Source organism: Solanum pennellii, chromosome 5, assembly GCF_001406875.1.
Source record: "Solanum pennellii chromosome 5, SPENNV200".
In the NCBI taxonomy this organism is placed as follows: domain Eukaryota; kingdom Viridiplantae; phylum Streptophyta; class Magnoliopsida; order Solanales; family Solanaceae; genus Solanum; species Solanum pennellii.
Window position 1 is genome coordinate 74,009,187 of NC_028641.1, and position 22,586 is coordinate 74,031,772.

The 22,586-nt window shown below is 30.9% G+C and overlaps 2 protein-coding genes across 4 annotated transcripts; both read left to right on the forward strand.

The window, feature by feature from the left end:
• The first annotated feature begins 4,006 nt into the window (after positions 1-4,006).
• On the forward strand, positions 4,007-8,813 carry LOC107018635 (DNA-directed RNA polymerases II and IV subunit 5A-like). Of its 2 annotated transcripts, none has more exons than XM_015219167.2 (5): positions 4,007-4,163; positions 5,828-6,038; positions 6,372-6,551; positions 8,205-8,318; positions 8,455-8,813. In XM_015219167.2, the coding sequence occupies exons 2-5, from the start codon at positions 5,838-5,840 to the stop codon at positions 8,578-8,580; spliced, it is 621 nt and encodes a 206-aa protein (XP_015074653.1). In that variant the 5' UTR covers positions 4,007-4,163; positions 5,828-5,837; the 3' UTR covers positions 8,581-8,813. The 2 variants fall into 2 exon arrangements, with proteins under 2 accessions (XP_015074653.1, XP_015074654.1); XM_015219168.2 differs by having other exon boundaries at positions 4,009-4,163; positions 5,831-6,038.
• Positions 8,814-12,980: 4,167 nt separating this feature from the next.
• On the forward strand, positions 12,981-16,648 carry LOC107019021. 2 transcript variants are annotated; one of them, XM_027916968.1, is made up of 8 exons: positions 12,981-13,183; positions 14,036-14,121; positions 14,465-14,608; positions 14,715-14,823; positions 15,493-15,616; positions 15,703-15,886; positions 15,977-16,027; positions 16,376-16,648. In XM_027916968.1, the coding sequence occupies exons 1-8, from the start codon at positions 13,057-13,059 to the stop codon at positions 16,478-16,480; spliced, it is 930 nt and encodes a 309-aa protein (XP_027772769.1). In that variant the 5' UTR covers positions 12,981-13,056; the 3' UTR covers positions 16,481-16,648. The 2 variants fall into 2 exon arrangements, with proteins under 2 accessions (XP_027772769.1, XP_015075094.1); XM_015219608.2 differs by having other exon boundaries at positions 12,982-13,183; positions 15,703-16,027.
• The last annotated feature ends 5,938 nt before the right edge of the window (positions 16,649-22,586 follow it).

Consider the following 22,586-nt stretch of genomic DNA (forward strand, 5'->3'; position numbering starts at 1 on the left):
TCAAAATCAAAATACTTTTCAAACCTTTTTATCTCTTGATTTTGGTTGAGTTAAACATAAAATTTATTTCGTTAATCGAAAAAAGTTTTTATATTAAAAAAAAAAAAAAAAAACTTTGCATCGACAACTAAAGTAGCAAAAAGATGTTAAAGTGGAAGAAAGAGAATTTAGTACTCTATAGTAATCAATGAGCTTTACTTTTTTCTGGCCATTATTCTAACACTTTTTTTGGAACTTTCTTTCACGCGTGGCTTTTAATAAATTTCAAATGTCACATATTTTTTTCGTCTATTTTTATTTGTATAATTTTAAAAATTAAAAATTGTTCTTATTTAACTTTTTTTTTGGTATTTTTATTATACATTAAGTTATTTTGCGGCTTTTTAGAATCATCCATATATTTTATTTAGATTTCTTATCTTAGGTTTGTTTCAATTGAAATTAAAAAATTACCTGTTAAATTTTTTTGACAATAAACAAAAATTAGAGATGTCATGTAATATGCTCGCCACTTACGTGTGATAATATCTAATGAAAATTTGACACATGACATTCAATTAGTAAAAATAAATTAGAAAATACTTAAAAGCTATGTTTTCAGAAAAAAGAAAAAAAAGGCTTTTCATTTTCTTCTTTGCATATGCCCAGAACAACGCACCCACCCCGACGTCCATTCTTCCCCATTTTTTTCTGTCAGAATAATCACAATCGTCATCGATCAAAATTACGTGCATTCCGATAATTATCCTCACTTCACCTTATGAATCTTTAATGATTTCAAAGAAAATAATTTCATATTCGTAATAGTTTTGTCGGAAATATGAAAATTAGCTGAAATTATTTGTAACTCAATTTGATTTTTGTTTTTGATGAAATTCTCTTCCACAACTTAAATGAAATTTTTTATCAACAAACTCTTTTTAATTTATTGTGTTTTGACTGGTTATATATTCAATTGATGTTTTTTCCGATGACGATAACAACAACGATAACATTTATGATGATGGAATTGATGGTAGTAAGAAAGAATGAGGGATTATTTGAGAAAGGGGTGTGTCGATGGTGAAAAAGGAATTGTGGACAAGGGTTCTAGGTATTACACTTATAATTTCATGTCATCAAAAAGTATTAAATAGGTATATGTATTAAAAGGTAAAGGTGCTCAATAGGTACAATCCCTAATTAAAATGTCTAAGTAAATTATATAAATAATTTTTTAAGGAACCGTAGATAACTTAAATCTTTTATTATTAGTTGTAATTACTTTCTCTGTTTACCTTTTAATTGTTTATTATTTCAAAAAATATATTTAATTTTTAGTTATCATTTTTAATATATTAGCACCGTGTGTCACTGAATATGTGGGCTGCCTGTTATTAGAGAAATTAAAAAAAATGAAAGTTCAATTTAAAATTGTACAAATTTAAATCTTATTATTATTTAAATTAGTTTAGTAAAATATAACAAAATATGAAATGATGGATAACAAGTTACGATCATTCAAACAAAGGGGCGAATTAAGTCAATCAAATCGAGTTAAAATAAGTTCACATATATAACTACACCCTTTTAAAGTTTATTTTGATTAAAGATGAACAAAGTCCATATTCCTTTTTTTAAAAAAAATTATTAAGAAGGGATCGTAAGCCAATTTAATGTCCTTTTTTGGGATATATATAACAGATACTCAAATTTGATAATTATCAAATATAAATATTTTAATTTTGAGCATATATATTTAAACATTTTAAATATATCAGTTGGACATTTTAACTTTTAATTCACTTCTAACGTATCAATTGAACATGCTAACTTACAAAATGATTATCCAAACATCTCTAAAATTAATATACCAAATCAGCATTTACATGTGGCCGAAGTACTAACTCTGTTTCACAAGATAAAGCTCGCTTACGAAATAATTTTATATTCTAAGAATTCAGTTAGATGGATTTTTAAAAAGTAGCTTTAATTAAGTTAATCTGAAATGAATTTTAAGTTAAAAAAAAAAGATAGGAATAAACTTACTTTTGATTTTATTTTATTTTTGATTTTTTTAAAATCATTTTATCTTTTCAAACACATCTTAATTTATCTTGAATAATTTTTAACTTTTTTTAAATTATTTTGTTATATTTATCAAACACTTTTAAAAGTAATACCAAATTAAAATAAACTTAACTATACATAAGTTAATGGAATAACAAATCAAATAGCAAAAAATGTGAACTCGATATTTTAAAAAGCTTAATATTGTACTACTACAATCCCCCACTTTTGCTACATCTCTTTTTGAAAGGGATAGAATTAACAATGTGCTGCATAAGTTAGTCTCTTGATATACTTTTATCATTTCGATAATTGAGTTTGATATAATTATATTATTTATGTTGTTTGGTAGGATAGAACAATTACTTGATCAGCATGTAATTAGTGTGATTGGCAAGGAGTAATTACACTCTCTAATTTACAGGTATAGGCTGTGAATTACCAGTTGATTATCTTTTAATTTTTTTTAATTATATTTTTAATTTTTGGTTTTGAATTTTTTTTACTTATATTATTTTGAGTTCTATTTATATTTTTATTATTCTAAAAATTCTAGAAGATTATTTTATATTTTATATCATTATATATTATTTTCTTCTCGTTCTCAACATTATTTCACGTGTTTTTTATGTAATTTTTTTCTTATTATGTATTTCTTTATGTCATGCTTATTTTCTCATTAGTATAATTTTATCAGTATTTTAATTTTAAATTAATATAACATTTCTTGTTAAGTATAATTATAGACTTATGTTTCTTTCTTTTAAAAAGAAATCATATTTATGTATGCTATATTGAAATTTGCTATAAGAGTATTATGTTAAATTTTTGTTTTGAATTTATAAGTTAGGTTATATTTTCAGTTTCATTTGTTTTAGTAATATTGAATTCTAATTGCAAGTCATTTTTAATTAGACTTGATAGATTATCTTTTTATCGAATATTTAATAATTTATGACATATTGTTTCTATATAAATCTTTTTATTAAACATGCATTTCACCATGTTCGTAGAAACTTTATACTTTTATTTTTTATGATCAATGCAATGAAAAATATTGTAAATTAAAAAAATTTAGAGTAATCATTTTTCATAATATTAGTTAAGAACATATCTTTATTAAGTAACATATTTAAAAAAAATAATATATCTATTAAATATTTCATTTAATATAATTTATAAAGTTTCTTATTTGTAAAGTAAAATTTTTATATAATTATTTTTATTTTTAAATTTAATATGATTTTATGATTACAATTGTGCATCCAAACATCACATGTGTCATTGTGTCATGACAATCATACATATCAACGTAATTACTAGACTGTATATTACAAGGTTGATAATTATTAGCCTAATAATTACACCAATTTCAATTGCCATGTGACTTTCCAAACAGACCCTTAGTTTGATTTATGAATGAAATCCATTGCTATAATTTTTTTGGATTAATTACGAAATTCCACATTTTAGTTTACTTATTATCATTATCTCCTATAAGTTTTACAAATTTCCAAAATTCCTCATTTTCGCGCATCACATTAATGTATCTCGCGCATCAGATTAATATATCATGTATAAAATGTATCTCGGCGTATTAAATTAGTTTATTATGTATAAAATGTACCTCGTGCATCAAATTTGTTTATCTCGCGCATCAGATTAGTGTATCTCGCACATCAAATTTATGTATCTCGTGCATTATATTAATGTATCAACGCTTATATTATTATATTCGTTTTGAGGAATTTTTATAGTTATAAACTTTTAAATGATAAATTATAATTTTACCTTAAAAATATGTGATTTCTGTAAACTAGAGTGTGTTTGGTTGCCATTTAAAATTAAAATTTCTAATTTTAAATTTTTAAAATTGGAATGTTTACTTGGGCAAACTTAATATGCCTTCTTTTTTTATTTTCATTTATTTTTTTATAAATTCAAAATAAATTGTTCTTTCTTCTTTTCACCCCAAAAAAAAAAGGGAAGTGAACCGAACAGACAAAACCCTTGAAAGGGCGCCAGCGTTTATCGGGTTTCTTCCTTCTGAACCACACCGCGCCGCCACTGCCGTGTCGCCACCGCCACTATCGCTACCTCCGCCGTTGATACATGTAACTTATCGCCTCTGCATCTTGTAATTTGAGTTGTTCTTAGATGTTACGTTCAATTAGTTGAGTTGATTTTTAGTTTTTATTTTTGATTTTCTTGTGCTGATACATAATAGAAAAAGCTGAATTGGTATTTAGTTTTTGCTCCTATTCGGGATTTTTTGGGAAGTTTCTGTGTAGGGTTTGTATGGGTATTGGCTATCTTTAACTGTAAGTGAATGTGCTTGTCAACTTTATTTTGAATGCCCAGGTTTAGATGGAAGTTGTGCTTAAGTTATGATTTTAGTTGAATGATTTTTTTGTTTTATGTTTTTAGAATTGCAAGTGTAAAATAAAGTTTCTATCTTTGTCTCCTCTTCACCTGCCCGAATCATCTCACTCATGCCTTATCCGGAATATCTTCATTCCTAATCTTTTATCTATCCTCGTTTGAGTAGGATAGTTCTTGATTTAACTGGACAACACTTTGCATCGTACAAATTGATAGAATGATATGATTATTATAAAGGGAAGTTACTAAACTTGCATCCCTTTATAAGGGAAATTTGTATCCAATCCCAATCATATGGGATTTTACGTTTTTTATTTATTTGATCTAGTGACCAGCAAAACAACATGGCCTTGTATTCTCCGTGATGAAGAATCAGCATCTTTTTTATTGGATATAGGTTGAGAGTTTCGAGAAAGAAATTTGTCGTGTCACATATGCTATATATTTGACATTATATTCCATTGCCGTTGAACGTGTCTTTTCTTTTCATTAGTGTTTTTATTTGCAACAGAAGTTATTGAATAGAGAAAACAGTTTTTGATAGAGAAGTTTTTTGTGTGTCTTCAACATAGTTTTTCTGTCCGTCTTGTCCATGCATTATGTACTGATAGTTTTTTTTAAGAACTTTTTAACCACCGAGCTAGAGGGGCGGGAGTTTTAGCTTAGGCAGTTAGGCAAAGTTTCTTGTTACAAAAATGACATTGAAATTCTTGTCTGATGCGTCCAGTGTTCAGAATATTAGTTGTAAATAGGATTTCTACCAAATTCTTTACCAGTGGTGTGAAAGGCGATCACCTCGTTGCCAATGGCAAGAGGCCAGGCGACCCTTCATCGCCTTTTAGCTTTGTGGCTAGGTGATCTTTAAAAGGCGACGCCATGACGACAAAAGGCCAGAGGCAAGAGGCGAGAAAGGCTAGAAAGGTGTCACCTTTTGTATTTTCTTAAAAAAAGGCGACCAATTTAGGGTTTAAAAGTTAAAAGGTAATTTTAGGATTTTCGGCTAGACTCCTCCGGGTTCCGACAACTAGCCAGGCTTTTCCGGTGACTCCAAAGTCTAACCAATACATATTTCGTCTTTTTTTCTTCAGACTTGAGTCAATTCTACCTTTGTTTCGACTTTTGTTTTTTTTTTCTCATTCAAGTTGTAGACTTTTAGTATGTACTATCTATTTTTAGTTTTTGAATTGAAAAAATTGCTAATATGTTATTGTTTGATTATTTACATATGCAATTATATATTTTGGTATTAAATGGTGCCGCACTTCAAAAAGGCAAGTGCCTCGCCGTTCGCCTCGCCTTGTGGCGAGGCAGGCCCTTGTCGTTTTTTTTTCACCTTTCGCCGTCCAAAACACTGTTCTTTACCATATTAACTTCTTTTTTGAATTTTTGAATCTAGTAGCACAAAGATGGCTCTATCAGAGGAGGAGCTCTCAAAACTTTTTAGAGTTCGTAAGACACTGATGGAAATGTTGTCCGATAGGGGCTATCTTGTTGGAGATTTTGAGATAAATATGTCAAAACATCAGTTCCTTCAGAAGTATGGTGAGAACATGAAGAGAGAAGACCTTGTAATTCAAAAAGCCAAACGTAACAACAGTTCTGATCAGGTGTGTTCTTTCAGTTTCCTTTCTTGCATAATTTGATTATGGTGACTGTAAGTTCATTTGCACTGCTTTCTTGTCTAAGCATTTTAATATTTCCTGAATTTGACGTCCGATAATGAAAAAGATCTTTACTTGAATCGGTCAGATACTCTGTGTTTGTTTTACTCTCCCAAAAAAAAAAAGGTTTTACTTTCCAGGTTTTATGGCGTAAGTTACTCCTTGTTTTTACTTGTATGTCAGTAAAGTATGTCACTTCATCAATTCAGTGTATAGCTGAGGATTTCGTAATTATTTGCTACCTATGTCTCAGCCATTTCCTTGGTTTATTTGTTCCAGATATATGTGTTCTTTCCAGAGGAGCCAAAGGTTGGTGTTAAGACAATGAAAACTTATACAGAGCGCATGAAAAAAGAAGATGTGTTCCAAGCAATTCTGATTGTACAACAAAATCTGACTCCCTTTGCTCGTACCTGCATAAGTGAAATATCTACAAAGTTCCACTTGGAGGTTTTTCAGGTGACTACTGTACTATTTCTACTATTAGCTTGTTTTTACTACTTGAATGAAGGATTGAAATTGTTATGAAATAGCTGAGGATCTTACTTAACTCCTAGTTTTGTGATCATTTTATGTTTGGTACCTTTGTTATTTAGTTTCTTCGATTTTGGTCCGACTACTTTTTGTTTTAGCACCTGACACTACTCAAGTATGTTGGTACGAAACCATTTACATTTTGAGACATAGTATGTTTAGATTCCATTTACATTTTGATAAGTGTATTTTTGTAGCAAAATTGCATAATGGTGATGCCACTTCACGTTACCCTAGATATGTGTTCTGAACGAGAAGCTTGTCTCTGTGTTCTCGTGATTTATGTCGTTCTTATTCTTTGGGGTGGCACTGTGTGGGTTTGGGGGGGGGGGCACATTCAGTCATTTGTTTCCTTTGGAGAAGTGTTTGAATTCATCAGGCTTCCAATTTGCTGTTGTGTTGCATGGCTAATGCTATTCAATTGAAATCTGTGGTCTTTTATGCTAAAAGTTGTGGATGCTCATTATGATAAAAATATCATTGAGACTGTGAATGATTAATATGAGTAGAATGTAGGATCAGATTATGTTATATAATTTAGAATTAGAAAATATCTATAAGATACCCTTCTTCAAACATTGATAGTTGGAGTTTCATCAGATGAAGATCTGTATCAAAACAAAATGCTTTTGTGACTAACTCTTAATAGAGTTTGTCTAATCACTTGCCAGATATTGCTTAGGAGTTAGGACCAATGTATCAAATAAGAGTAACTTTTCAAAAGTGTGGAGGGGTATATTGATGTCTATACCACCGAGCTTCAAGCTGAACACAGCGGGTTTTTCGTATATTTTTATAAAAGATACTTCTAGATATTACTCCAATTCCAGCAGACCTTGAATCTGCTTACAGGTCCTTTCCATTTAATGGCATTTTCAAGTTTCAGAAGGATATAGATGTTCAAATTCTTTAGAATTAGAATAAAGGTGCAAAGACCAATTGTCAAGTTTAAGAATCTACTTCCTGGTACGTGCAATCATATCTCAACTTCCTAGAAGCCATATGGGGCTGCCAAGTCTGTGCCAGTGAAATGGGTGAGGTAGTTCAGGGATGAGACTGCTAAGAGCTGTCTAAGCCCCCTCATTGATGACTCATTTAGCAAATTCTAACTCAAAGCTTAATGATAATAGAATCCAAAGCGCTCTTTCAAGTATATGAAGAAAATAACTAGCTTATATGCCATTATGGATTGTACTAGCCTAGACAACCTGTATCTGACTTCATAAGCCACAAGACAATGACTTAACACTATTGTACATTATATGAACAAATCAACGTTCTATTCAGAATGACTTCACATGTTTGAAAAAAATTATCTATTGGGAAGTATTCTGTAACTTTATGTTATCCGAAGATGGTATGTATTTTGACAGTGAATGATTCTGCTAGCATTTTCACTCATATAAAGGGTTATTTGGTATTCCTCTATGGGCGACACTTATGTTATTTGTTTGGTTTGGCAAATCGAGGAGCTCGCTTGGCTTCTAATATGCACATTTAGTTGCTTTTTTACGTGATTGATAATCATCTTTTATCTTAGGATGCTTAATCATCGAGATGTATGTATTAATGTTTCAGGAGGCAGAAATGTTGGTAAACATAAAAAATCATGTTCTAATTCCTGAGCACCAGCTACTTTCTCCTGAAGAAAAGAAGACCTTGTTGGAAAGATACACTGTGAAAGAAACACAGGTTCGTCTTCTGTAATTTTATTGCACTTGCTAAACACTGCCATTGTTTTTACTTGTGCTATTTAATAGGCACCATTGATAACTATCATCAAATTTCTATCTAGTTGAATGCCTAATATTTTCTCCTGCTGAAACAGCTTCCTCGGATTCAGATCACCGACCCAATTGCTAGATACTACGGGCTAAAACGTGGCCAGGTCGTGAAAATTATTAGACCAAGTGAGACTGCAGGCCGTTATATTACTTATCGTTATGTGGTTTAAACTAGTTTTTAATGTCTTCGTCAGCTGAAATGTAAGAAGTTGAGAGAGTGGTCATGTAATGTAATTGTTTGTTATTTGCTTCCAACGCCTCCTAAAAAGAGCGATTGAGAATCTCAAAAGACCTTGTATTTTGTCTAATCTTCTTTGCTATGTATACCAGGGATGCCTCAGAAAATTGTGTATTTTCACATGTTATAATTTGGTTTTTGAGTATATTGAGTTTGTGTTGCCTATAGTTTCGAAGCTTTAATTTTCACCTGTGGTTACTAAACTTTATACCATATCAGTAAAGTTACAAATTAAATTAAATTTGATATAACTACTCTCTTAAAAGTGATATCCAAATAGTTAACTATCGACTAATATCATACATCATATATATGATGGCACAAATGGATCTTGTATTTCGTTGGATGTCATTTAATATTTGAAAACTCTGTGGCATAATTCAGAAGTAGTAGTACGAATCATCTTTTATTTACGATGCGAATTTATATTGGAATTGGTAAATAGTTATATTGTCTAGCGATAATATGCTTCTTTTTTTCCTCTGTGTAAAGGGACAAGAAGTTGAGTGTAAGTGTCCATACGAAGTTCATCAAATTCGTATATAGCTAGATTGATGAATCCATGAAAATTTGTTGTGACTTCTCTGTGCCCCTCAAAATGTTGACGAAATGGGGAAGGCGATGAATAGTAGTTGAAGTGACAATTATTTATGTAAGCCCTTTGCTATCGTATAGTGATGATACAATTGAAGAAACATAGAATAAAAATACGTCAAAAATGTACTTGTTAATAAGAAAGCTCTTTAGAACAGTTGAAATAGAGCTTTGAGTTTTCTTTCTTAGAAATTGGAAAAAGGCAATTTATAGTGTAAGTAGAAGTGAGTAGGGAGTTGGTGGGATGAACAATGGAGTTAAGTATTAAACTTAACAATAATGTAGTGTATTGAAAAGATTTTGAAGACTTAATATGACTTGATAAGAATTTCATCATGCTGTTAAACCATCAATTTTAAGCTATATAAAAATATTTTTTCTATTCAAAAGACATGGAATTTAAAACCAAATATTATAAAAAGGTCAAGCCCATCAGTGACCCCTTAAAGTTGACATTAACTTTCACTTAGACACCTTAACTAGACTTCATTCATTTTCGACACTTTATGTAAGATTTCGTTGTATCATTTTGAAAACTTTCCTTTTCATCAGCTATATAATATGTGTGAATTACACTCGCGAAATGACGTGTAAATGACGACATTTGTTATTTGTATTGAAAATACTCTTACATAGTGATTTTTGAGGAAAAACATTAAGTAGCCGATGAATCCACGGACACGTGGTATATGACTTGATAAATTCCTCTGTGGAAGAATTTCATGATTATTTAAATCTTGAAATAGGTCAATTCCTAAAAACTTTAAAACATTCACCATGGCTGTAGTTAAGCTTGAAAAATGGTGGCTGAAAAAAATAAGGAAGAAAAAAGAAAAAAAACTAATTAAAAATTGATTGATAAACTTTTCACGCGCAATAAACGAGTGTATCACAACCTCAATATTATGTAAGCAAAACGTGTCAAAATGACTCATCGAAATCTTACTTGAGGTGTCTAAAATGAATAAAGTTTAGTTAGAGTGTCTAAGTAAAAATTACTGTCAATTTTAGAGGACCACCGATGGATTAGACCTTATAAAAAAGATGTTAAAAAAAACAAATATATCATACTTCAGAGGTATTTTTATCGGAGTATCCAGAAGAAGAACAACCTCAATCTCTGAGGAGATTAGAAAAGACAAAGTGTAGAGTTATCTAAGTACCCTTCCTCAAAGTAATGAAGGGGATCTAGAAAGTTTGAAAGAGATGTTGTCTCATCCAAAAAAGAGCAAATGGACGAAAGCCATGTAAGAAGAGATGAAATTACAAAAAAAAAATGACATGTACAAGCTAGTTGAACTTCCAAAGACAAAACACCGCTTGAGTGCAAGTGGGTCTTTAAACTCAAGAAAGATGAAAACGACTAGTTGGACAAATACAAAGCTTGATTATTTGTAAAAGGCTTCGAATAAAAGAAATGTATTGATTTTGATGAAATCTTTTCACCTGTTGTCAAAATGACTTTTATTCGAATTATTTTGAGCCTAGCAGCTAGCCTAGATCTTGAAGTAGAGCAATTGGACGTGAAAACTGCATTCCTTCACAAATATTTGGAAAAACGAGATTTATATGAAGCAACCAGAGGAATTTGAAGTATCTGAAAAGAAATACAGGGTGTGTAAATTGAATAAGAGTCTTTATGTGTTGAAACAGACACCAAAACAACTATACAAAAAGTTTGACTCTTTCATGAAAAGTCAAACTTACACAAAAACCTATTCTGATCCATGTGTATACTTCAAAAGATTTTCTGACAAGAGTTTTATTATTTTGTTGTTGTATGTAAATGACATATTAATTGTAGGACAGGTCAAGAGTTGCTTGCCAAGTTGTAGAGAGATTTGTTCAAGTCATTTGGCATGAAGGACCCCGACACAACAAATTCTAGGGATGAATATTGTTCGAGAACGAACAAAAAGAAAGTTGTAGCTATCTCAAGAGAAGTACATTGAACGCGTAATAGAACGCTTAAACATGAAGAGTGCTAAACCTATTAGCATGCCTCTTGCGGGTCATCTGAAGTATTTACTTACTTGGGCTTCTTTCTCTTTTCATTCTCTCTTCAAATCTAGTGTCAAACATAAATAATTAAGACATTTATGCCTTTCAAGTAGGCGCTTCAGTTATCATAAAGTTGAACAAATAAACATATATTTTACATAACATAGCAAATTGTGTGAGATTTTTCACAATGCGTTTGTCTATTTGTTCAACTTTATAACGGTGTAAATGTCTACTTGTGCACACTCAAAATTGAAGGACGGTTAGATATCAAGTTAAATAACATATTTATATATTATGTCTAAATATGGTATGATTCAAACATGTAATTTTCCTATAGTTTAGTGAATCAGTGAGTTAAAAACTCATGACAAGTAATTATGATTAAGTGCTAAAAGTCCATATGTATAAACACATTAAGATTTGAATATTTGACGTGAATACAAAGTACGAATAAGTAAATATTTCTTTATTATAAGATTTTATTATGTTAAAATTGCTAACAAATATATGGAACATCTATGATTTAGAAAGAGTCGATCAATAGATTTATTTCATAAATTAATCAATAAGAGGACTTGGTATAGTACATTTACGCAATAGGGGCAATACCTACCATAGGGTTGAAATTTCTAATTTTATTAATAAATAAATAAGCATAGGCAAAATCAAAATTAAAAGTTTGGTGTTTTAAATTTTTTTATAATTATCAATAATTTTGTTATGTTCACAAATTAATATACATATATATTTAATTAATTTTTTAGTATAAATATAGAGTCTTCGAAAAGCTATTACATTCGTTTGAATTCATAAATCCTACCTAACTCCGCCTAAGTGATAATATAATACTAAAAGTTTTAAAAAAATTTAAATTTACATATATAATATTATAATAGTACCCAAATGTTATATAGTATGAACGCTTACCATTGACTTTATCGTAATATTATTTGTCCCACTTGGTCATGGTTTATTCAACACTATTTTATAAAAGACTTTTTATTTTGGTCCAAATAATTTTCGCAAGAGAGAAGTATTGAAAACATTTGAAATTTTAACATAAATTATTAATTTTATTTATGAGTTATTAGTCGTCTTGTTAATATTTTTTTATTTAATTAACTAAATTAAATTTTAAATACACTTCGATTTGTCATATAATATAGCAAATGATTTCAAACTCTAGAAAAAGTATGTGATTCTTAATAAAAATTCGAGAGAGGTATTGAGAATATCGATAAACTTGGTGAGGATTTAGGAAGGTATATCACTTATGTTGCAAAATTAAAGTGTGTTTAAGTTTAATTAGTCAAGCTAAATCGTTTTTAAGGTTGTAAGTTGTAAGTATTACTTTATGCTGAATTTAGAGCTGTTTCAATACTTCTCTTTTTTGAAATAGTTAGTAATATCTCTATTATATAAATACTATTTCCTCCGTTTTAAAAAAGAATGACGTGATTTGACATGGAACGGAGTTTAAAAAAATAATTAATTTTATGGTTCTAAATTAAAATTATGTCAAATATATCAAAAAGTCCTTTAATCTTGTGATATTAAACATGTTACGTGGAAAATTAAAGTTAAAGTGTTACAAAAAAAAAGAAAGGGATCATTCTTTTTTAAACAGACTAAAAATAAAATAGGTTGTTCTTTTTTAAACGGTGGGAGTTTTTTAAACTCCAAATAGGCAAATAATTCATATTTAAATAAGAATTAGAATATCAATTTGATAATTTTTCCAACAAATTATGAACTTAAATTTAACTAAGTACAATTTATTTTGCTAATTGGAGAGGAAAACCAAAAAAAAATGTCTTATTATGATTCTTCTTCTTCTTCTTCTTTAGTTCCTCCCCTGATTGATAAACCCAGTAAAGTTGACCTTGAAGCTGGAAACATTGACCAAGTTCAGTGTAGAATTTGCCTTGAAAATGATGGTGAGTGTTTTTGATGATCCTTTTACTTTTATTCATTGGTTTTGTTTAAATCTTGAATTTTTTAGTTAGTTTATATGTGTTTTATTATGATTCTGTTTTTTTCAATTTTAAGTGTAATTTGTAAAGTAAGTTGCTTTGTGAATTGGGTGTTCAATGATTTCTGAATTAAATGTGTTTTTGGGGTGATTTGTACACCTTTCAAATATGGTTTAGATAATCGTGATGTGTGAATCAGCTTTTGAGTAAGTAATGGGTTTTTGCCCCTTTTGTAAAATGAAAGCCTAAAACATTTTAGCCCAAAATAATGAAAATTTACATGTGGGAGGTAGTGCTGAGGTTTGGATTTTCGCTAACGAGATTCAAAATATAAATAAGTACAACATACCTTGTATAGTCCCGATTTAAAGAGGGTAGAGCGTATACAAACGTTATTCCTCTCTTGAGAGGTAGAGAGGTTGGCAGGGAGAGAGACTGTTTTCGATAGATCCTCGGCTATATTTATGGAGACATAAGTAGCAACAACAACAACAATAGGATAGAGAATCAAGGCGAAAAAGATAACATGTAATAGAAGTTGAACAAAGAGGGTTGCTGTTGGTTGAGGTTCATAAAAAGTTAGTGAAATTATAATAGAAGTATAGATTAAGCTAATTTGGGTTATGTATTGGGAAAACAAGCATAACAGATTTGCGATCGAGGCATAGTTGATTGATGGATTTGAATCATTCAACTCAAATGACTGAAGAAAGAAAGAAACATTTTGACAAAGAGGAGTTGTTAGTTTGTTACTATCTTTTATTGAGTGCTTCGTGTTGAATTCTTCCGTGATTATTTTAACTTTTATTTTTTTAGGTGAGGATTTTATTGCCCCTTGTAAATGCAAGGGTTCATCAAAGTATGTTCACCGAGAATGCCTTGATCAATGGCGTGCTGTGAAGGTATGTGTTCAGATCGTTTGTTTGTCAGAAGTTTTAGCCTTATTACCTAACTTGGAACTTATTAGACATGCTTCGATACTTTAAAGAGTATAACGAGGAATCAAATTGTATTCATTTGTACTTGTATCTTTCATGAGTAGCTTTCAGATTGGCGTGGTTACAAGCTGTCGTTTGTTGTATTTGTTTACTGTGTCCAGAACTAGACAAGTATTCAATTAGTTATTGGCTTTTGCGTCATTATAGACAAAGGCTTCAACTGCTGGCAAATTACTACTAAATACTCGTAAGCTTTAATCATCAAAATTGAGTATATACGTGTTCCCTAAAGTCTGTCTTTTTACAGGAAGGATTTGCATTTTCTCATTGTACGACTTGCAAGGCTCCATTTTACTTGAGAGTTAACGATCTTCAAAGAAAATGGCGAACCATAAAATTTCGGTTCTTTGTGACTACAGACATCTTGTTCATCTTTCTCGCAGTTCAGCTTGTACGTTGATGACCCTGCCTACAATTTTCTTATTCATTTCTAGATATGACCGTTAGTAGTGCTGTGAACATTATCTTCATAGAATCACTAACTTTCTGTTTTGCAGGTTATAGCTGCACTGGGATATTTAGTATATGTGATTGATGCACATCAGAAGTTTTGGCTTCGTCTGCATTGGGGATTTGGTAGCGAACTAGGCTTCTATTACATATGCGGTAAAACATATTCATTTGCAGTAGTTATCAACATTTATTTGCGTGTGTATGTATGTATGTCTGTATGTCGAACTGTTGTTTTGTCTCGTAATATTCTTTTGTCCGACTGGATGACCAATCTAGATAAATGCACTAAATGTCCACATGCCAGATACAGTTGTTACCTATCCATGTTGACATGTAGCTTCGGTACCAATAGGCCCCGAGACCTGATTTTCCTGCTTGTTTTGGGATTCTATATCTTATTTAGTTGCTTGCTAAATGAGATTTGGTTGACGAGTGGTGGATGAATTTGAGATAAACAATATTTACTTAGTAATTCCAAAGTTCAAATGTCGTAAGAAGGCTTTTCCTTGTGTGACGGAACTTTGGAGAAATTCAAGAGTAGGTGCTATTGTGTTGTCCAATTATTCATTCCTTCAACTGTGATAAGGCGAATTACCACCTTCACTCATGGAAGAACCAACAGAAAGATACCCCAGCAGTTTGGTTTAGTGGTGAGAACGCAACACATTAGTGTGGGTTAAGTGCACATGACGAGTTCAAACTCAATTACTAACTAAATTATGGTATTTAATTGGGAGAATGGTCGAGGGGTATACTCACGCTCCCCCGAGTTTTGAACTGGTGGAAGAGCTAACTTAGAAATTTCAATTTTGATAATCATAGGAGCACTGTTATTTTTCGCGTTGATGGGCATATCTGGCTGTTTCTTAACTTGCTTTGACGAAAGTGTGCGCGATGATTTGAGTCAGCCTTGCCAGAATGCATTGTCTTGTTGCTCTTGCGCAAGGTACAAATAATGTGTTTTATGTTCCTTTTGATTCGCATTATGTACTTCGAGACCATAGTATCTGATCATTTTTCATATCTTTGCAGCTTGTGTGCAGACTGTCATACGCGTAGACCTTATACAGGTACAACTTATATTTGCATTGATACTAACATATGCTGTGACAATTGTTCAAACTCGACATGTGAATGTTGCTACGAGAATCATTCTTGCACGGACTGTGAATGTGGGAGTTGCTTAGGAGGCGATGGTGATCAATCTGGGATACCGGTATTGTTAGTTGTAGCTGTAATTGTGCTAGGACTATTCGCCCTACTTGGCATGTTTTACAGTGTTTTGGTTGCTACAATGGTCGTACAGAGAATTTGGCAGCGACACTACCACATACTCGAGAAAAGAATGCTGACAAAGGTAAATCGACACCCTCGTTTTTTTTCAATTTGATTGCCCTTGTCTAGGGGCGGATCTACACCACAATAGCTATGGATCAAACTCCATATCTTCGTTAAGAAATCCACTTAATATGTATAAACATCTCCGAGGGTCTTTCAGAAACAACCTTTCTACCTCCACGAGGTAGTAGTAAAGTCAACATACATTCCACCCTCCCCATACCTTACTTATGGGATATCACTGGGTATGTTGTTGTTCTTATGTATAACTATCTATCTGGACTCTAGTCGTTGTCCTGTCTTAAAACCTAGAAACTCATAAAGTGAAAATCCTGGATCGGTCTTATGTATGCTCATTCTTGTATAGGAATATGTTGTGGAGGACGTTGGCGAGGTGGCATGTAACGATTGGTCACCGCCACCATTGCCACAACAGCATGTTCAGAAGCTGGAATCACTTGGACTTGTATAAAACTTGAAGGGGTTAACAAAGGAAACATCAGATGGATTACTACAATGGGACAATTCTTGTTTATAACAGAAAAATTTTCTTTGAAAATAATTTTTTTACACATGTGTGATATGTGCATAGTTTATAAATGATCATAATTCACATAAATGTAATTATTGAAAAAACTGATAATTTTTTTTTAAATGTATGTATCCATTTTGAAATTACTTCAAACAAAATCCTAATAAAGTTTAGCTTCAGATATTGTGTATATCTGTAAGATTTATATAGTTGAAGTTTATGTACATGTTATCAATTAAAGTAATTTTGCCTCATTTTAATTATTTTATTTGAACTTTCAGATTTAAAATGAAGGCTAATAATAAGCTAACGGAAAATATATACGGACCACTCTATATTGAACGTGTTTTATTTAGATAAATAAATTTAAGCACATTGATTAGGTTACATGAATCATTTAATATAAGGAAAAATAATTTCAAACTATTATAGATGGTATGCATTAGAAATGTGTTTCTGTTGTCAAAAAATAAGAGTATATGTGTCTTTCATTTTAATAGAGGATTAAATAGGAATAAGTGGCACAATTTATTCGTCGATATGATATTTAATAAATGTCTGATCGGGAATAAGGTTCTGACATATGTATGTCCGTTAATATAATATTTTCTAGCTTTTAAACAGCAGGAGCATCACGAAAAATATATATATATAATTTATGATAGTTTAAAAGTATATTTATCTTATTTTAATTTAATTTATTTGAACGATAACATTTTTGAACTTTTAACACTTAATAAAATAATTAAATTTAATGCTTCATCAAACCGACCATGCTCACCAATTAGGATTTAGGGCGGTTGAAACAATATAAAATTCCTTTTAACCGACCTTAGTTTGAACATTTCTTTATTTATTTTTACTTTTCGTTCGTATATTGAAATTTGATTATTTTAAATTTAAATTGCATAAGGCTTCGTTCGATATACTACTTTCTATTAAGAATATACATTGAAGGGTTTCCGGAGTGCTACACTCTTCATTGAGAATATTTTCATATTCAAAATTGAATATGAAACCTCTAATTAAGAAAAAAATAATTTTATTCACTGTATTGAATTCTTTGACGATGAACGTTTTTTAATTCTACCTATTTTTTAATACCCAAACTCAAACAATTTTTATTTTTTTTTAAAATGGAGAATATTCGTCAAGTTGGTAGATTCCCTATCTAAAAGTTTCAATTTTCAAATTGTAACCACAAAATATTGACACGTTTATAATAATACAACCTCACCCAACAAGACCATCATATATAATTAATAATATTAACTCCTTTATTTGTGTATCATTCAACTTCATCCTTATCCATAATCCTTTGTACTATTAGGGTGTGTTTGGTATTAAAAAAATGGATTATTTATTTATCTTTATATTTTTAAGTAGGTAAAAAATAATATTTAAATATTTGTATATAATTGATAATAGTTACTAGATTCAACGATTTGGTAGATGATTAAAGTTATTTCATTAATTAATATTAGTAATGAAAGAATTAATTAAGAGAATTTACATATGTAAGTATTAGTAATACAGGTGTAATTATCTGTGTAGTGTTAGTTATTTTACATTTTTATCTCTGGCATAAAATTGTAAATAAGTTCTTTCATAATTATACATATAGTAGTTATGTGAATATTTGATTTAAATCATATATTTTTACTAATTTTATACCTCCTAAGTTACAATTATTTAAATATATTACGTGAGAAACTAAAATTAAAAAATATTAAAAAAAAGATATATTCTTTTTAGAATAGATTAAAAAGTTAAAACAAACAAATGAATCAAAAAACAATGTAAATAACATATATATATTACTCCTGATTAACTATTAAATATAATAATTATATTTAATACTTACATAATTCACCTTCAAATTAGCTTGGAACGAGAGGGTATGGGAAGTTCTCGATGGGAATGGAGGCTATCTAAAGGAGGTGAAGATCAGGTGTGTTGGATAATTAGAATAGCAATGAACTCTGATTTTTCTATTTTCACGTAAAGTTATATTTTTTTATTTTCGAGAAACGTATCGTCGATAAAAAAAGATATTTTTCAATATTTTTGAATAAATAAATAAAAAGAAATTAAAAATATTTTCTATTTTCACTACCAAACACACCCTAAATGCACTTTTTCAATTGGTCTTTCCCTATATATATATAAGCCAAACCAAAAAGGCACAAAATATCAACTTGAAATTTCCCAATTACAATATACTCTCCAATTAATTACTACTCAAATTTTATATTTTAATTATTATTGTTATTATGGCTGATATTGCTATGTTGGTTGCTGAAGAATATGAAAGGAGGATCAAGAATTCAAGAAAATTTGGGAATGAAGAAAAAATTGAATTATTTTCATCTTTTTCTATTTTGGTTCAAGAGATTAAGGGGTCTTCATCAAATATTAAAATGAGATTTGGAGAAAATGAAAAAAATGTTTTTGTACCTCAAACTGAAATTGGTCTAGCAGCAATTAATGGTTTATTTTCTGCTTGAAAAATAAATCAACAATTTTGGATAATATTATTTTTATTTGTTTTGAGTATTTTTGTCTGTTTTTACTTTTTCAAAAATTTTGTTTGGTGAAATTTTTATGTAGTTAAATTGTAATAGAATCGTGAATTTAATTATTATTCAAGTTTATGATACTATTATCTGTTGAGCGTAAACGTGTGCTTTTTATTTGAATCGTTAATCTTTATTTTTTCAATTTTGATGATAAATTGTGTTCATATAATACACACAATATTGTACAATCTCTTGTTCGTGATGTCTTTTTAATTATTAATTTGCAGGATTAAGATGTGATTATAAGAAGTATTTATTTGTGTGTAAATGAGAAATTTCAAAGTTTATAATAGGAATTAGTAGACTCGATGTGTTAAAAAGTGAAATTTTAGTAGTTTAATTAGCCTATTTCGAAAATTTCGAAGTTTATAAAAAAAAATGTATTTAAATTAGTCTAGGAAATTTTGATAGTTTAATTAATTTATTTGATTTTTCACTTTATTGATGTTAATTCGATTTTTAATCTCCTCCGCGTTTCTCTTTTCCAATCGAATTTAAACAAAAAAAAGTGTTAATCAGTCGGAAGCATTTGAAATGAAGTAATTAGAAAATTTCAAAAAGAAAATAATGAAATAATAGGAAATGAAAAATATTACACAATATATAAATAAAAAAACAAACAATGATAATAAAATAAAGCGATAATTGAAACACTATTAAAACTAAATGAATTAGTTAGTTAGTGTGGTTGTTAGTGGAGTTGGTGAGCTGTCACTGAGTGGTTCCAATTGAGTTAGTTAGAAATTAATTAGTTGACAGCTATATATATATAGTAGAGTTGTGTGCATTGTATGAGCAGTTTTTCAGAAAATAATAATAAAGAAATACTCTTCTTCCTTCATACTTTTCCTTCAAAAGATGATCTGTATGCATCTGGGCAGTATAATTTCTGCCATAGGAAACTGAATTGAGCTAATTTTTACATGGTATCAAAGCAACGATCGTTGTTTTCGCTGTGAATTTTTGATTTGTTTGAAGAATTGCCATGACAGTTTCTGCAGAAGGATCTGCAGAATCACCTGTTGTTGTGGTAGACCATCACCATCCGTTGTTTCTTCAAGCTTCGGATACACCAGGAGCAGTTATAATTCCAATCAAACTTACAGGACCAGAAAATTACACACTATGGAGTCGATCGATGCAACTTGCTCTTCGAGGAAAAGGCAAGCTTGGTTTTATCGATGGAACATGTACAAAGCATCAATACAGAGGAGAATTAGCTGAATTGTGGGAGAAGTGCAATGCGATTGTGCTGTCATGGATTGGTTGTACAGTAGCAGCTGAGTTAATGCCAACTATCCTATATGCATCACATGCTAAACAAGTTTGGATTGAGTTCAAAGAGCGTTTTAATCGATCGAATCTGACGAGAATTTACCATCTCTGGACTGAAATTGCAATCTTAAGGCAAGGTATGGATCCTGTAACTACTTATTATTCAAAATTGAAGGATGCATGGCATGAATTAGACATCATGGCACCATTACCACATTGTGATTGCGGGGAATCACGACTTTATCTGGAGCATTTAAGATCTCAACGATTGCTACAATTTCTTATGGGGTTAAATGAAAGTTATAGTCAAATTCGAAGTAGCATTCTAGCTAGGAATCCAATTGTTACAGTAAATGAGGCCTATGCAATTGTATCACAAGAAGAGAGTCAAAGAACTTTAGGTGTTGTTGATGACAAAAAGGAGGTACTAACACTGCTAGCAGGTAAGTCACAATCTTACAGGCCTAAGAAGGAATTGGATACTTCCAATAATTCTCAGAGAGAGTTGATTTGTTTTGTGAGTACTGTGGGTATAGGAATCATAAAAAGGATAATTGTTATCGATTGGTTGGTTATCCTCCTGGTTTTCAGAGTAAAAGGAGGGAAAATTACAATGATGGATCAGGTCAGTTTAGACCTAATGGTGGTAATCAAGGTGATGGATTCAATTCGTTTGGAAACAATCAGAATCGTGGCAGTGGATATAGGCCTCAAAGTCAGATGCAACACAATTCAGGTGGTTATAGATCTCCTAGACCTGCTGGTAGGGGAGATTCATCAGGGACTAGACCAAAAGCTAATACTTCGCACAAGGCAGAAGCAGAAACATCCTCATCTCAGGGACATTTCTTTAGTGACCAGCAATATGATGAAATACGACAAATGCTAGGGAAAGGAGGCACACCTGAATACTCATCAAATCTAGCAGGTATCACTGCTTTACTATCTACTGCATTAGAACATGAGTGGATAATTGATACAGGTGCTACACATCACATTACTCCATTTATGGAGCTTCTTACCTCTCTTAAAACTGTACAAGATGATTGCAAGGTTCAAGTTCCAACAGGTGATAAGTCCAGAATCAGTAGTGAAGGAGAGACACAAGTTATGGGTGATAAAGCTATACACAATGTGCTACATGTTCCTGAGTTTCAATTCAATTTGCTCTCAGTTTCCAAGTTAACCAGAGAATTGTCTTGTGCTGTTATTTTTCTCCCTGATTTCTGCATCTTTCAGGCACTCTCCAATGGCAAGGTCATGGGGATTGGTAAAGAAAGAGAAGGTTTATACATACTGAAGGATTGTCTACCAAGCACATTTAATACGTCAGCCAACATTTCAGCTAAAATCACTAGAAGTGAAGAAGATACTCTATGGCATTATAGACTAGGACATCCCTCTGGTGGAGCTATGCAACATATTAAAGCACTTCCACACAAGATACACCCTCAAGTTCATGATCAGTGTGATATCTGTCCATTAGCTAAACATCATAGACTTAAATTTCCTGAGCATTCTACCAAGGTTACAGCCTCTTTTGATTTAGTTCATTTAGATGTGTGGGGACCCTATAAGAAACCTACATATGACATGAAGCATTCATTTGTTACTTTGGTAGATGATTATAGCAGATATACTTGGGTTTGTTTGATTCAATCCAAAAGTGAAGTGTTTCATGTATTAAAATTTTTTCTGTCATTAATACAGAATCAATTTGGTGTGTCTATTAAAATGTTTAGGTCTGATAATGGTAGAGAGTTTGTTAATTCTCAATGTGATGATTTGTTCAAGTCAAAAGGAATCATTCATCAGACCAGTTGTGCCTACACTCCTCAGCAGAATGGGACAGTGGAAAGGAAGCACAAACATATTTTGGAAGTGGCTAGGGCGCTGAAGTTTCAGAGTGGTATACCCATCAGATTCTGGGGGGAATGTGTGAGAACTGCTGTATATCTTATAAACAAACTTCCCTCATTGGTGTTGAATGGCAAATCACCATATGAAATGTTGTTTAAGAAGCAACCAAAGATTGATCATCTAAGAGTATTTGGGTGTCTTTGCTTTGCTAGTATGCTCCCTAGAGGTGACAAATTTCAAGAGAGAGCTAGAAAAGCAGTCATGATAGGTTTTTGTGAGAATCAAAAGGGCTACAGGCTGTATGAATATAAAACTGGAGTTATGTTTGTTAG

Excerpts from the sequence above, each read along its gene's own strand:
- LOC107018635 (XM_015219167.2), top strand. The coding sequence starts at position 5,838 with ATGGCTCTATCAGAGGAGGAGCTCTCAAAACTTTTTAGAGTTCGTAAG. Across the intron at positions 6,552-8,204 it reads TCCACTTGGAGGTTTTTCAG|GAGGCAGAAATGTTGGTAAA; the intron begins GTGACTACTGTA and ends TTAATGTTTCAG. Across the intron at positions 8,319-8,454 it reads ACACTGTGAAAGAAACACAG|CTTCCTCGGATTCAGATCAC; the intron begins GTTCGTCTTCTG and ends CTGCTGAAACAG.
- LOC107019021 (XM_015219608.2), top strand. The coding sequence starts at position 13,057 with ATGTCTTATTATGATTCTTCTTCTTCTTCTTCTTTAGTTCCTCCCCTG. Across the intron at positions 13,184-14,035 it reads AATTTGCCTTGAAAATGATG|GTGAGGATTTTATTGCCCCT; the intron begins GTGAGTGTTTTT and ends TTATTTTTTTAG. Across the intron at positions 15,617-15,702 it reads TCTTGTTGCTCTTGCGCAAG|CTTGTGTGCAGACTGTCATA; the intron begins GTACAAATAATG and ends ATATCTTTGCAG.